Here is a 14134-nt window from a genome sequence, read left to right on the forward strand (position 1 = left end):
ATGATCAAAATAGGTAACACTTTATCAAACCCTGTACCTGTTAACAGCAGTGTTTCCCAAGGCAGCGTTTTAGGACCAACTGTCTTTATTCATTACATAAATCACTTTTGTGGTAATATAAAAAGCAACTGCGTCTTCTTCGCAGTAAAACTATTTAACACCATCAACAACACTACCCCTTCAAAAAGACCTTGACAATGTATCAGAATGGTCAAACAAGTGGCAACTTCAAATCTCAATCAACAAATGTTCAGCCTTACACATTGGCAAAAATAATAAGAACACAAAATACAAACTAGATGATCATGATCTTGCTGACGATCCTCACTCAGTAAAGGACCTTGAGTTTTCATCTCCAATATTCTAAGTGCCAGAGCCCACTGCAACAGCATTGCTAAGAAAGCATTAGGAGTTGTCAACCTAATCCTGCATAGCTTCTTCTCTGGTAATATTGTACTTCTAACTAGAGCATACACAACCTTTGCTAGACCAATTCTCGAATATCGCTCATCTATCTGGAACCACACTACTTATCGGACATTAATACAATTGAGTGTGTCCAGAGATGTTTCACAAGAAAAGCACTACACTAGACTTCAAGAGAATATGGCCTGGTAAAGAGAAAGTATTGGAACTAATATTCCTGGGTATTTACTGATGTACAACAATTCAGTTATGGAGAGATTTAATCTGAGCTTATTTTATCCTATCTATTAAGTATAACAAAATAAAATAACTACACATATCACAAGATTAACTGTATTAGTATCACAACCAGATATATTTTTGTAAATACTTAGCATTCCAATATTACAGGCTAAGAAACCACATATACAATCTCTTTATCAAAAAAGAATTTGATTATTTTGTGTCTGTTTTCTTCCTATCTTCTGCTGATGAAACAGGAAGAAGTCAAAAGCATGACATAGAAAAAGGCACCAGCATTGCACTGTAGTTTGTGTTTGACATATACACACGAGCATTCAAACAAGGAAGCAATTGAAGTTCTTATTTAATTTAAGACAACATTAAAAATTGACCGTTGCCCCAGTGGACATTACATTATCCAGAGTCAAATTACAGTCAGTACTCAATTCTTTTTGTATAAAATTATCAATTCTTGCTTCTTGCCAGCTTTTATTTTTACTCCAGGCAAACAGTATGATCTGCTTGTTAAAGCAAGAGCTAAAAAGTGTACTTATGTTTAATTGTTATTCTTGGCCACCTAGCAAGTTAACCTATATGGTTTAAGATCTAATTATAAAGACTACAAGGATAGTAGATTAGCAATATTAAGGATTTTTCATTGTAAGTATTGAGAAAAACTTAATAAAACCACAGAAACAGAGAAGTTGAGACTGCAAACAAAATAAGCAGATTTATTTACTCTTCTATTTTTATTGCCTTCTGATCCCATGCTCAAAATATCAGAAAAGTAAAACAAAGCTTAAAAGTTACCAAATAGAAGTTATTTTGGGAGGGAATGATGGATCATGAAGCTGGAAAACATTTCTTTTTCTTATTTTAACACTGCTCATTAGGGGTGGGCAACACATGGCCTATGGGCTGAATACAAGGATTTGGCTTCTAGGATCGTTCTCTCCAAGGCTGGGAAAGATTGATCTAGGCCAGCATGAGCTAAATCTCAAGAGACATACGTTAATAGAATCAAGCTAACCATTAAATTTGTGCATTTATGAAACTAGCTTTCAGGAACAGGCCAACCTTATTTTTCTGGAATTAAAAATGCAGCATGTGCTTATCAGTGTGGCTTATTAAAATTATGACACATTTGGCCAACTGTCAAATGAAGGAAGGAAGAATCTGTTATAAATCTTGTTAGCAGGATCACATTTGCTTCTCTTGTATCATCAATAGAGACTCTTTGCATAAATGCTGTTGCTCAATCTAGACGTACCTTTAAATCATCTGATGATTTGTTAAAAAACCAACAACATATACTATCATATAGATTTATTAGGAACCCAAGTTTGTAGAAGAAGAGGGAGAGTTATTATACTACACAACAATTCTTCTGAAATTATGGAGTTTTATCTTGGCTAGAGATATTGTGACAGATTAATTAGAGCTCTGGCGATGGAAGAATAAAGAATACAGCCAAATTAAATTTTATCGCAAATCTGGAATAAAAATAGTCACTTTTTAATCCTATAATTTTTAGCCTCTTGTTTCATTTGGAAACTTATGCATAGAATGTAAAAGATAGGATTCAAATATTTATCAGTTGTAACCCAGGCAGTCTTTTAGACCAATCTACTTCACACATTTATTTAAACACGAGTCTCAACCTGACAGTTTTTAGAAACAAACTAAAAAGTGAACATGGACAATATCCAAAAAGAAGTAATTCCACAGACAAAATTGCATGACTTTTTCCATCTGTCACGTGAAAATGCATAAGAGCATGAAAACCACCATCAAATATTATTATCTGGAAGGCATATAAAACCAATAGAGATCTTTTGCATAGAGACACACTAGACTTTCACATACTAGACAGAAATCATGAAAAATGAGCTGCACAGATGCTATATTTGACTAGAAAATTCATCTTCCATCATCAAAACTATTCCCACTGGAATATGGAAAATTATGTAAAGGTATATTAAACATCATACAACTTTACAAAGCAACACAGTTTGCAATAAAATCTCTCATATTGCAAATGTGTCTTTCTCAAATTAACACCCTGCAACTCATCCCTTGAAAACATTATAACATTGAAGTTATAAAAGACTGAAACTTTAAAAATAACCTTTTAAAATAGCATCATAATCCCCTGGATAACTGGTTTCTTAACCGAGTCTACGGAGAGGGGCGGCATACAAATTTAATTAGTAATAATAATAATAATAATAATAATAATAATAATAACAACAACAACTACTACTACTACTTGATACACTCAGAATTCTAAACCATATTGCATACTTATTCTGTATTTTAAAATATCTTCATACTAACATATTGTTAGGAAAATGGTAAAATTAGGATGTTGCATAATTACTTATTAATACTATAGCTTCTAAGTTGACATATTCAGTATTAAAATGTTCTTCATCTTTAATTCTCCAGTACTAAGATAAGGAATTACTCCCTTTATTATTAAAAAGTGATTTAATTCTGAATCAAATATTATTGTTGATTAAAATAATCAAAAATATTATTTTTAAAAAAAATTAAAAAAAGAAAAGTAGTATTATAGGCATATTTCCCTTTAAAGAGTCATGATATAAACTTTTATCAGAGTGCTTGAATATTTTTGAAAAAGTGGGGCATAATTCTTCTAAGTTTTAACTGCATTAACACTGAATATTGTCACCAATCAACTTATTTTAAGGTCCTAAATCCCAATAATCATCTGATCACACTATCTTATTTTTACAGTACTGCACATACACAATCTCTTCTCAAAGTGTACCTCTGAGAAGTGCCATTACACAATATATTTATATAATCTGAACTTTAGTACAACTCTGATATCAATGCAACCCAAACTCTCCCTTTATAAACAAAACTAAGTTTTGTTAGGAAGGTCTTAGGCACGTCAGTGATATTTTTCCATGTTTCAACAGGCATAAATTTGCAAAATGAGATTTAAAATTTTAATTTCCATCAAAGTTACTCTCCTCTTAAAAACAAATAAACAAACAAAACCTAATGCACAAAATACAGTGTCAGGCTAGTTTCAAACAGTCCAGAGAGTAAAAACTGAGGCCTATCATATATATATACAGTATATGGTATTGTGTTTTGTGTAACCACCACCAAAAATGTTTCTTAAAAACAAAATGATTCATGTCCTTTAAAAAATCATATATTCATGATTCTGATTTTTTTTAAAAATCAACCTAATTCCAAGTATACATAGCAGCATCTATTTGGTCAGACTGCTTTCGGATTCTTATACCGCCCACTAATATAGAACACAATAAAATAACATGCATAAGATTGTGTTCCTCACACATTTTACATGACAGTAGATGCTACTAGAGGATTTGCATTCAGGGGTCAATATATGAAGTTATTTGCTTGAAACATTATTATTTCTCAAAACTGGTATAAAATGGATCTTCTCTGTCACCAATAAATACATTTTTAAATAATGACATACATTAGATAGACAGACAGACAGACATTTGATTCTGTAGCCTTCCATCCTTCCCAGGTGGGTGAAATGAGGCCAAGATTGTTGGGGGCTATGTGCTGATTCTGTAAACCACTTAGAGAGGGCAGTAAAAGCACTATGAAGTGGTATATGTCTCAATGCTATTGCTGTAAGCAGCATACCAAAGTGACATAATTATAGCTAATAATAAAGATTTTTCATTTCTTGAATCATTATCTTTTAGGCAATCCATACATTAGATGAATTTATTACATTAACTTATTGCCACTTTTGTAAATATTGGAAGGACTGTAAGAAAATGCGCCTATTTTTAGAATAAAAGATATGCATGGTATTTAATATTTATTCCATACAGCTGTAACAGTCTAATTAAATATGCCAAGTGTGTCTATGAAATTCAGTGATTAAAAACATTCCACACTCTTTAATGAACTAACATTCCATCAATTAATATACCAATCAAAAACTGCTACCCTAGCTATTATGCATACACTAATAAAACCCATTACCACATAAACTACACCAGTGATTTTCAACCTTTCTTGAGCCGCGGCACATTTTTTACATTTACGAAACCCTGGGGCACATTGAGCGGGGGGGGGGGCTGCTAAAAAAATCTCTCTCTCTTCCTCCCTTTCGCTCTATTTCTCTCCCCCTCCCTCTTTCTCCATCTTTCTCTCTCCATCCCTCTTTTTTTCTCTTCCTTCCTTCCTCTTTTTTGCTCTCTCTCCCTCCCTACCTCCCTCTATGTCTCTCTCTCTCTCTTGCTCTCTCTCTTTCTTGCTTTCTTTTTCTTGTTCTCTTTCTCTCTCTCTTGCTTTCTCTCTCTCTTGTTCTCTTTCTCTCTTTCTCTCTCTCTCTTACTTTCTTTCTCTCTCTGAGCTTCGCGGCACACCTGACCATATCTCGCGGCACACTGGTTGAAAAACACTGAACTACACAATATTCATTGCAGTATAGCAACATTGTGGACATCGGAAGTTATGTATAGACCTGATATAGGATGCACTTCATATTTAAATGACATCAAACCAAAGAACATCCCTCTTCAAGTTCGTTGTTAGAAGTTGCAACTGTTATAATTAAAATCTGAGCTCAGGAATATGCAGCAGTAAAAAAAACCATGTCTCCATTCTAGTTTGTAACAAATTATTAATTTTCCGATGGCACGCTATTCAGTTTTGATTAATGTTTGTATTTTTTAAAAAGCATATGTATGACATTCCTACCCTAAAACACCAGCATTTTGCAATGCTGGTTTCAAGCATTTTCATTCTTTTCCTCTTGCTCAATTCAATTAATTCTCCCTCCAATACCAAATCCTATGGGGCAGTAACTTCTACTTTATCTGATATATGTGTGTGTGTGTGTGTTTGTGTGTATATATATATACACTGCTTAAAAAAAATAAAAGGAACGCTTAAACAACACAATATAACTCTAAGTAAATCTAACTTCTGTGAAATCACTGTCCACTTAGGAAGCAAAACTGATTGACAATCAATTTCACATGCTGCACATTCAACTTTGTACAGAATAAAGTAGTCAATATGAACATTTCATTCATTCAGATCTAGGATGTTTTAGAGTATTCCCTTTATTTTTTTGAGCAGTATCTGTCTGTCTGTCTGTCTGTCTGTCTGTCTGTCTGTCTGTCTGTCTGTCTGTCTGTCTATCTATCTATCTATCTATCTATCTATCTAGCCTATCTATCCATCTATCTGTTTATATCTCTATATACATTTGTGTGTGTCTGTGTGTGTGTGTGTGTGTGTGTGTGTGTGTGTCTCCCCTCAAATGCTCTGGGCTTGGAGAAACTTCAAATTATGTACAAGAGTGCAGGTTCTTAAATAAGTAAAGTCCTGTAGGATAAAGGATAAACATGATCTAAGTATTGCCCACAAGATTATATGCTGCAATGTCCTGCCTGTCAAAGACTACTTCAGCTTTAACCACAACAACACAAGAGCACACAACAGATTCAAGCTTAATATTAACCGTTCCAAACTTGACTGTAAAAAATATGACTTTAGTAATCTGGTTGTAGAAGCGTGGAACTCCTTACCGGACTCTATAGTATCATCCCCTAACCCCCAATATTTTACCCTTAGACTATCCACGGTTGACCTCTCCAGATTCCTAAGAGGTCAGTAAGGGGCGTACATAAGCGCACTAGAGTGCCTTCCGTCTCCTGTCCTATAGTCTCTCCTATATCTCATATTTCTTCTCTACTATATCCTCTATAATCTTCATTGTGTATTGGACAAAATAAATAAATAAGTAAGTAAGTAAGTAAGTAAGTAAATAAAAATAAAACTAAAACTAAACTAAACTAAACTAAACTAAACTAAACTAAACTAAACTAAACTAAACTAAACTAAAATAAAATAAAATAAAATAAAGTGTGATACCTATGGTAAGTTTTATTCCATTCTGGGTTTTTGTTTTAGATCCCTCTTAGAGAGAGAAGGGGGCATCCTTCCTACTTGAATTTTGTTGTCCTTTTTAGAGGAGCGTAGGCAAAAGTATGGGAAAAGGGGAAAAGATTTCGTTAGCCGCAGATGGGCTTCGGGAAGGCAAGTGATCGGTGCCAGTCAATAATTAATGGGAACCTCTCGTGTTACCACGCACACAGGCGTCCAACCCATTCAAAGCCCATCCATCTCCATTAAAGTGGTCGGGAAAGCCAATTGGGGGGGGGGGGGGGGCTGGCTTGAGCAGATGGTGGCAGCCGCTGGAGAAGGGTGGGTGGGTGGGCTATAGCAGTGTTTCCCAACCTTGGCAACTTGAAGATATTTGGACTTCAACTCCCAGAATTCCCCAGCCAGCATTCGCTGGCTGGGGAATTCTGGAAGTTGAAGTCCAAATATCTTCAAGTTGCCAAGGTTGGGGAACACTGGGCTATAGAGACCAGTCCTGAGGCGATCGGGAGACTTTCTTTGGATTTGCGGCGCGGGCTTTTCTCCCCTCCAAGTCACCCCGGGAGCGTTGCTCGCTTTGGCGCCGCTTTTAAACCCGTTTGCTTTCGAACGAAAAGTATATTCCGATCTGAAACCCGATTCCCCTTTTCTAAAAATAGCCGAAAAATCGCGCGAACCCAATCCCCCCCCCCAAAAAAAAAGTACCTCGTTTTGTCTCCAAAAGGCAGCATGTCCGACTACAGGTAAAGAAATCCAGGCCAGCGCCTTTGATTCTCCGCTTTGGATCCTTTACGAAAACTCCCTCCGAGCCCTTTTTCTCCCGGTCCCCCCCGCCCCCCAAACCCCACCCTCGACTGATAACTTCTTGCCCTGGCCTACTTGGAGCCGCGACGGTGCGGCGCTGCCCCCTGGTGGCCGAGGGCGGCCGCTCCTCTTTCGCAAAGGGCTCCTTTCGGGATATAATAACTGCGCCCCCCCCCCCGGGGGTCCCAAAAAGTACGACAAGGAAGTGGCGACGGCCACCCTGCCCTACTGTGGCATCGCAGCTTCTCAGCCCACAGCATCTTTCTTATCGCTCCGGCTTCTTCCAGGATCACAAACGTCCTTTTTTTTTGGTTATCAGCAGTGCGATGCTGCCCTTTGTCCTTTTTTTTTTTTTTTTTTTAAAGGTGGATGCAGCTTCCATGGACCCAGCCTGCTATGATGCTTTCTAGGAAAAAGGGCAAAGGTCCTAGCGTTTGGTTTTCCCTGGTCCACTGGCTCAGCACATGGAAGTTCTTATTCGAGACTAACAGATTAACAGACTTGGAAGGGGACCTTGTAGGTCCACGGGTAGGAAAAGTTGGCTCGTCTATGACATGTGGACTTCAACTCCCAGAATTCCTGAGCTAGCATAATTGGTTCAGGAATTCTGGGAGTTGAAGCCCACAAGTCGTAGAAGAGCCAACTTTGCCTACCCCGATCTAGTCCAACCCCTAAGGCTCTTGGTGGGTTTTGCCTTCTTTCCGTGCAAGATAGGTTCCCCCAATATTGAAAAGCTTTTAGCTGTTCCCTTTTGCTGAAGGGAGAGTTACCTTCAAGGTCATTTATTCTACCCATCAAAACGCTAGCGAGCCAGTGATGAAGCAGAAATATTCCTATACTAACAACAACAACAAAGTTTTTCTTTCTCTCCTTTTTCTTCCTCCTCTTTTCTTTTTTTGATTCTTATTTTTCTTGCCGTTTACCCATTAGGAAGATATTGTAGGCCTGCGTTGACTGTTGCAATGAAACTGGGACAGCTTAAAATAAAACCCCATATATATTCCTAATGGGTAAATGGCATATATATATAAAATATTTGTATATGTATTTGTTACATATACCAGATGGAAACTAAAACATGAATTGGGTCACAAAGCCAACCCATTAAATCAAGGTTTGCAACCATCTCTCTCCCCCCCCCTTTTTTTTTTTTGGTTTAGGAGAAAATGGAAACTCGACTGGTCGAACTTTATCAAATCCAACCTGCTAGCTTAGGTTGTCAGCCTTATGAATCTAGAACAGGAGTCTCCAACCGTGGCAACTTTAAGCCTGGCTTTGGTGGGCAATTCTGGGAGTTGAAGTCCACCAGGCTTAAAGTTGCCAAGGTTGGAGACCCTTAATTGGGTATGGGCTACTGCCAGGATTGGGGGGGGACGACAGTGGGGTAGCAAAAATGGAGCTCCACCCCAGAGTACCCAATTTGCACTGAAAGATGTTGAAAGAAAATGCAGGGCGTCCTGCATATGTCACGCCCACAGTGTGGTGGTAAAAATTTTGGTAGCCCTTCACTGCCCCTGATCTAGAAAATACAGTTACAAAGGAGTTGGGAGGTGTGTTTTCAGCTCATCTTTGAATGCACAACCGGCGTTAGCCAGCAGGCCTCGGGTACCACCAGCTGCCGTCCAACACATCTGGAGAATCTGACGTGGACAAAGGAAGCTTTCCAGATTCTGCAAAGCCTTTTCCAAGGAAGAGCGTCCCTGTTACACCGAGCGCGCTCCAAGCCTCGACACATCCACGCTGAGCTCGTGCGCTTTTCGCCTACACTCTCTCTCACATTTTACTGCCGCACGGTCCCTAACGAGGCGATGAAAGGGGAAAGGTCGCGCGCTCCTTCCTGCCAGTCAAAGATCTCAAACAAAACCGGGCGCAGAGTTTAAAATAAAATAAAAAGCGCGCCAAGCAGCCAGCCTTTGGGTCGCGCGCAACTCCAGAGAACTATTCGCACGCGGAAAAACTCCGAGCCTCGTCACAGAGCGTCTGTTTGTTCGCTGCTTTCAGCTTCGTGGAAAATCCTCGCTGCTTCTCCTTTCTACCAGTGAGGGGAGGGGAGAAATAATTCGTTCTCCACCCTCTGCTCCATCTCCCCCCCACACACACACACACCCCTTCCTCAGCGCCGCCCAGGAGGGTTTGGCTCTTTGAGCTTTTTTTTACCTGGTGGCTTTTCGAACAAAGTAAGAGCGGGCGAAGTCCCCGTGGTCGTCCAGCCACGCTTCCACCGCGTCCTGCTGCTGGCAGCCGCCTTCCATGGTCGACGGGTCTCCGCCCGCTGACTTTCGCCTCACGAGGCAGCCGCCAGGCCCATCTGGCCACCTCCGCTGCCGGGGCGCTCCGCCTCCTCGCCGCCGTACTTGCTGTCACGCCCCGCGCCCGTCACTCCTGAGGTGCCCTTCGGATCTCTCCCCTGGCCTCTTGCCCTCCACCCCCTCAAAAACTCGCTGCCGGGGCTCCCTGGTCGCGGCAGCCGGCGAATAGCCAACTCCACGCCGCCTCCTTCCCCCACCCGGCGGAGCTGGGATCCAGCCAGCCCTTAATGTGTAATCCGAACGGCTCCACCCTTCGCTCGTTGCCCGCCGTAGCCATGAGGGATTCGGCTAGCCGCTCCCTCCCCAGAGTCTCCAAGGTGCTGCCGGCAAACGGGCGAGCTTCTTGCTTTTCTTCTCCGCCCCGGTCGGTTTTACTAACTAGTTACTAGTATGCTGTCAAAATGAGCGCGGTGAAAATATACTTCTCAAAAATAAATAAATAAAGGGAACACTTAAACAACACAATATAACTCCAAGTAAATCAAACTTCTGTGAAATCAAACTGTCCACTTAGGAAGCAACACTGATTGACAATCAATTTCACACGTTGTCAGCACATTGAACTTTGTACAGAACAAAGTATTCAATGAGAATATTTCATTCATTCAGACCTAGGATTGTGTTCTTTGAGTGTTCCCTTTATTTTTTTTTGAGCAGTGTATTTACTGTTTGCATCCTGGACATAAATGGTTTCGACTCCTACCCTCAAAACGTCGCTTTAGAGCACTGCACACTAGAACAACTAGACACAAGGACATTCCCCCCTCCCCAAACGACATCACTCTGCTAAACAAATAATTCCCTCACCACTGTCAAACTATTCACGAAGGCTGCATTACTATTACTATTAGTCTTCTCATTGTTCCTATCACCCATCTCCTCCCACTCATGACTGTACGACTGTAACTTGTTGCTTGTATCCTTACAATTTATATTAATATTAATATTGATTGCTGATTGCTTGTTTGTTTGTTTATTTATTTACTTACTTACTTACTTACTTATTTACTTATTTACTTATTTACTTATTACTTATTTACTTATTTACTTATTTATTTACTTATTTACTTATTTACTTATTTATTTATTTACTTACTTACTTATTTATTTATTTATTTATTTATTTATTTATTTATTTATTTATTTATTTATTTATTTATTTATTTATTTATTGGATTTGTATGCCGCCCCTCTCCGCAGACTTGGGACGGCTAACAACAATGATAAAAACAACATGTAACAATCCAATTTAATAAAACTTTGTACCCTATGACAATCATTAAGTGTTGTACCTCACGATTCTTGACAAATATATCTTTTTTGTGTGTGTACACTGAGAGCATATGCACCACTGGCAAATTCCTTGTGTGTCTAATCACACTTGGTCAATAAAGAATTCTATTCAAGGGAAAAGGGCCTTCAAGAAAAATTGGGTTGAGAGATTTTTCTCCACTCAGGATGTATTAGATACATGGGGAGCAGTGATGGGCTCTTATGGGAACGTACAGGAACGCAGTTCCGGTAGCAAAATTTGGAGCTCCACCCCAGAGCACCCAATTTGCACTGAAAGATGTTGAAACAAAATGCATAAGCCACGCCCACAGTGCAGTAGTAAAAATTTTGGTAGTCCATCACTGATGGGGAATGGGGACTTTTAGTTTCACAGAATAAAAATAGTAAACTATTAAACTAGCAATAGCATTTATACTTATATACCACTCCATAGTGCTTTTACAGCCCTCTCTAAGCGGTTTACAGTATCAGCATATTGCCCCAAACAATCTGGATCCGGATTTTACCCACCTCAGAAGGATGGAAGGATGGAAGGCTGAATCAACCTTGAGCTGGTGGTGAGATTTGAACTGCTGAATTACAGCTAGCAGTTAGCTGAAGTAGCCTGCATTACTGCATTCTAAACACTTTGCCACCCCGGCTCTCAACATCAAGTGAAATCGAAAGGAAAGTGAGTAAAGACCTTAATAGCTTTCATATCTAATATTTTGACAGGTGCTGTGGCATCCCTCAAAGTAGTCACCTACTTTCATTTTAACAGCCTATAATAACATAGTAGAAAGAGGCTCCACCAAGCCATTTGCCTCTATTGCCAAATAACTCTTCTGCTTACTTTAATTTTTCTGGATCAATTCTGGGGAAAGGCTGCTATCCAGCTTTAGAGTGCAACCAAACTCTTATTGGATTAAACTCATCTAGACTTTAAGGCACCACTCCCTCACTGCAGGGAGGTGGAACCTATCTAATAGACCTTGAAAAGTTCTAGAAGGAGCTTGGAGAGATACCTGACTTACTTGTCCACAATCTGGTTGCGTCCCTAGTGCAGTGTTTCCCAACCTTGGCAACTTGAAGATATTTGGACTTCAACTCCCAGAATTCCCCAGCCAGCAAATGCTGGCTGGGGAATTCTGGGAATTGAAGTCCAGATATCTTCAAGTTGCCACGGTTGGGAAACACTGCCCTAGTGGCTGCCTGGAATAGGGCGGCATCTGGGGCACTGGTCTGGATTGTGCCTTCGTGACCTCTCCATCGTGGTGAATCCAGGAGAGCTCCCTGGTTTACTGAGGAGCTCCAAGAGATGAAGCACCAGAAGAGATGTCTAGAGCAATACTGGAGGACCAGTAACTCCGAATCTGACCAAACACCAAGAGCCTTTATTAGGACATTTAGTGGTGATACAGGTGGCAAAATGTTCCCATTTTTCCACACTTATTTTATCCGCTGATTTGCACCCAGCTGCCCTTTTTAGAGTGACTCATTCTCTCCTCAATGTAGAGGGAACGGAGGAGCCCTTGCAGGGTAAAGCTGAGGAATTTGTGCTGTTTCTGTTGGATAAAGTCACTCAGGACTATGTCAACTGTCCATCCTTGGCTCTTGGAGGTGAGAAGTTGTCCCCTCAAAACAGGTTCAAAATTTGGGTGTCTTCCTAGAGTCACAGCTAAAACTAGACCAACATTTGACGGTTGTAGCTAGAGGGACCTTTGCACAAATGCATTTTGTGCACCAACTACGCTCCTACTTGTACCAAGAGGCACTCCTCACAGTCAATCATCTTCCCATCTGTTGTATCCTTGTAAATAGTTTGGTTCCATGTGGAAACGCTGTCTGACTGAGAATCAGGAAGTCTATCCTGATTGGCTCCGACGCGGCTGCTCTCTCTCTGGCGGGAACCGCAAATGTATAAAAGGAGCGGTTTCTCCCAGGTAGAGCAGACGGTATCCGCTGATTGTCACTTTCCTTTAAGAGCTGAATAAAGGAACCGTCTTTCACCTAGCCCTGTCTCTGGGTTTATTTCACTGGCGACGACGGACGGAAGAACCACGCGTGCAAAAGGAACAACCTTCAAATCGGCCGAGCTCCTGAGTTCTTCGATCTGGACAAATCTTCCTGGGACACCTACATAGCCAAGTTCGAGATCTTCCTCGAAGCCGCAGGAATAAGGGACGCCGACGCCGAACGAAAACGGGCCATCTTCCTGAACTACTGCGGTCCAGAAATATTCGATCTCGCCCAGACTCTCACCGATCCGCTTCCAGCCAAATCCGTCGCTTGGGACGTCTTGCAAGCCAAGCTCGCGAGCCATTTCAAGCCAACGAAACCAGCCGTCGTTTTCCGGCACCAATTTTCAAGAATGGCTCAGCTCGAATCGGAATCCATCAATCAATTCGCAACGCGACTTCGAACGGTGCTTGCAAAATGCAAGTTTGATAACCCGGAAGCTCACCTCACCGATGCCTTAATTTTCGGCATGAGAAATGCCATGGTCCGGAACAAACTCCTCACCGAGGACGAACCGTCTCTCCAGGCAGTAATCAAGCTGGCTCAAACCGCAGAGGTCGCCGACGCTGCTGCCAAGGAACTGAAGGAGCACGACAAACGAGAGGTCATCGCCAAGATCGACTCCACGTTTTCCCGCGCTGAGACCCCAGATGACCTCAGCACATCAGCCCTCGACGAGGACAACTGTTTCCTGCTACAACAGGACCAGCCGAGACAACCCAGGTACCCTCGCCCCGTCGCCCCCTGCGCCGGCTGCCGAGGAAACCATCCGCGCCAATGCTGCCCCTTCCGGGACGCCATTTGCCGCCGCTGCAACAGACGCAGCCATATCGCCGAAGCCTGCAGAGCACCTTTGCCTGAGGAAGCCTTCTCCACTCCTCGGCCCCAGCGTTTCCAGAATCAAACACCACAACCACGCGAAAACCGGTCTTTCCGGTTTTCTGGCCGCAAGAACTACTCAACCGCTAACCGCGACTACTCAAGAGGTAACAATCAATTTTCCATGAATAACACGGCAACAAAAAATGGGGGCAAGATTGTAATTTCACTGCTTTTAAACAACAAACCATGCTCTATGGAACTTGATACGGGGTCTAAATACACCATTATGCCGTGGGAAAAACTTAAAATGTACATGCCTAGCCTCTCAAAATCTGACC

General features: G+C 41.1%; 1 protein-coding gene across 7 annotated transcripts in view; it reads right to left on the bottom strand.

Moving 5' to 3' along the window:
* PDE5A (phosphodiesterase 5A) overlaps positions 1-14134 on the bottom strand; it is a 145289-nt gene that overhangs the window by 91345 nt on the left and 39810 nt on the right. For 3 of the 7 annotated variants that reach the window (XM_070757673.1, XM_070757671.1, XM_070757670.1), the window contains exon 1: positions 9532-9885. The exons of 2 other annotated variants lie outside the window; for them this stretch is intronic. In XM_070757673.1, the coding sequence (XP_070613774.1) occupies positions 9532-9626 (95 nt within the window). In that variant the 5' untranslated portion in view covers positions 9627-9885. Of the gene's footprint in view, positions 1-7275; positions 7458-9531; positions 9886-14134 lie in introns of those variants that run through there. 2 more of the 7 variants (XM_070757675.1, XM_070757674.1) reach the window with 2 other exon arrangements.

The sequence above is a fragment of the Erythrolamprus reginae genome, chromosome 7 (assembly GCF_031021105.1).
Source record: "Erythrolamprus reginae isolate rEryReg1 chromosome 7, rEryReg1.hap1, whole genome shotgun sequence".
Lineage (NCBI taxonomy): Eukaryota > Metazoa > Chordata > Lepidosauria > Squamata > Dipsadidae > Erythrolamprus > Erythrolamprus reginae.